This window comes from Dendroctonus ponderosae, unplaced genomic scaffold, assembly GCF_020466585.1.
Source record: "Dendroctonus ponderosae isolate FM_Combo_2020 unplaced genomic scaffold, Dpon_F_20191213v2 Dpon_F_20191213_5, whole genome shotgun sequence".
Taxonomy (NCBI): Eukaryota; Metazoa; Arthropoda; class Insecta; order Coleoptera; family Curculionidae; genus Dendroctonus; species Dendroctonus ponderosae.
Genome location: NW_026018715.1, coordinates 15,164,045 through 15,166,116, shown reverse-complemented (window position 1 = coordinate 15,166,116; position 2,072 = coordinate 15,164,045). Strand labels below are relative to the sequence as shown.

Sequence of the window (2,072 nt, the reverse complement as noted above, 5' to 3'; positions counted from 1 at the left end):
TGTGCGATGATGTGGTTTTATGCAAGCAAAACGGCAAGAAGCCAGTTTCTCACCAAAGTTGCAAGAAACTAGAGAGTTTTTCCTGGGTCTCAGGAAAGTGTTCAAATCACCTGTTTCCAGCAACGGCTTGTTGTTTGTTTTCGTTTTTTTGACCTGAGGAAAATTGCCATTTAGACCAACGGGAGGTGGAAGATTAGGAAAAGTAACAGCGATTGTTCACGACAGTCAGCAACATCGCGCAAGCACTAAGTTACTTGGAATAAAGCTCGAATTGCAGTTGAAAAAGTCTCGGTCTGTTCGCAGCTACTTAATAAAAGAAGTTATTGAATCAGGTTTATCCCTAATACTATTTAACATTCCTATCTATAAATCCTATTTACATTTCACATTTATTTGACTCGTCTAAATAATTACACAAAATGCACATAACTTGCAGAGCGGAGCGCAAAGTGCGAACATTTGCACTGCCCGCACTTTGCCCTAAACAAACCCTAAACAAACATTTACATATAGATACACTAAGCTTATATAGATATCCAATAGTTTTCAAACAATGCATGGTTGCCGGCTAGGCCTAGAGATATGTTATAACACAGATTGAAAAATTGATTTTACATGTCGAACTGAATCAATCAAAGTGAGCCAACAAGAAACAGTTTAACAATGATTGATCTACGTCGGTCTTTCGATTTTTCATAAACTGCTAAACAGTTCATGAAAAAAGCTGCTGAAGCATACAAAAATTAGACTAACGCACTACGGGCTACTTTTGTTAGTTTAGAGGTTGCGGTTACAAATTCTAGTTCTCAAACGGCGTCTTTTCTGGCTTGTGTTACGAAATGTACAGGCTATTAGGTAGGAAAGTACATTAATTAATATTGACGCGATTTCTGTTATAGTTAGTCACTTTATTGAACTCCTATGGGTAACAAATAAATGCGTGCATGTCCAAACTGGGAAAAAACCTTTTTGGGATCAAACTGGTTTCGTTGGATAATCGTTAACGATCAAAGAGCCTTAGAGTCAGTCTCAATAGGTCAGAATTGAACTGGGTGTTTTGGTCAAATGATCCAACAACAGTATTGCTAAAACTGCACTAAAGCTGAAAAGAAAACTGGTTTTACTCTTTCCCCCAATTCTAGTTGTACACGCTCGCAGTGTTCAGCAATCGCTCGGCAGAACACTAAACTCCAACACTCCAAAAAAACAGTATTAACAGTTGCAGTTGCCGGTTTGAGGGCCCTGAGGAGCGTCAGTCAGTCGCTGTCCCTTACCAGACCCGGACATTAGAGTGGGGTCGGTGTCCAGACTATCGGACATCTTGTCGCAAATGATGTCTACCAGGCGCTCGAAAACGGCCTGGAAGTTTGCCCCCGTGTGACTCATAAAACACTTTGAGGTCGAACCAACGTTACCTTCACATTGATGTTCTCTTTCGCGCTAGTCTCAAAAAACTCCACTCCAAGCTGTTCGGCCAATTGCTTGCCTCTTTCAAAGCTGATCACTCGGTCGTCCTCCATGTCGCACTTGTTTCCCACCAAAATCACCTGCGCATTGTCCCATGAATACGTTTTAATTTGGGTCACCCTGTAAGTGGCAAGAAACTCGATGGAGAATTCCCCAAAACTGGAAAAATCGCCTCCACTTACCAGTCTTGTACGCTGTTAAATGATTCTTCGTTTGTTATATCGTACATGAGGATAAAGCCCATCGCTCCTCGGTAGTACGCTGTAGTTATTGTCCTGTACCGTTCTTGTCCGGCTGTGTCCTACAGACGTTATTAACATTTTACCAATCGCGGCAATTTATCGATTATTTGGGGCTCATGTGTTTTATGTCTGCAGGAGTTTCGCTTTCTTGTTAATTTTCCCTTGAAGCGCGCAATTTCAGGGAAAAAACAGCGAATCGTCCATCAATTTGCGCAAGAAGTACTTACTCGAAGCCATGTTCAAACGACGCGGTATTTATGGTTGAAAATGAGATTTTCAGCTTCAAATTAAGCACTTCCGTTAAGTCAATAAACGTTAAAGTTCATGTGAAATAGCATCGGACAATCTCAATTTTATGCATAA

At 40.9% G+C, this 2,072-nt stretch overlaps 2 protein-coding genes across 2 annotated transcripts in view; both read right to left on the bottom strand.

Annotated features, from left to right (window-relative positions):
* Nucleotides 1-2,072, bottom strand: part of LOC109542034 (muscle-specific protein 300 kDa) — a gene marked incomplete in the record, with an annotated part of 344,492 nt that overhangs the window by 63,224 nt on the left and 279,196 nt on the right.
* The window catches only part of LOC109544207 (ras-related protein Rab-3), a 4,420-nt gene continuing 2,668 nt past the window's right edge, over nucleotides 321-2,072 (bottom strand). Inside the window, exons 4-6 of the mRNA XM_048666381.1 lie at nucleotides 1,650-1,768; nucleotides 1,416-1,587; nucleotides 321-1,359 (exon numbers count right to left, since the gene is read on the bottom strand). Coding sequence (XP_048522338.1) covers nucleotides 1,213-1,359; nucleotides 1,416-1,587; nucleotides 1,650-1,768 — 438 coding nt within the window. The 3' untranslated portion in view covers nucleotides 321-1,212. The remainder of the gene's footprint in view (nucleotides 1,360-1,415; nucleotides 1,588-1,649; nucleotides 1,769-2,072) is intronic.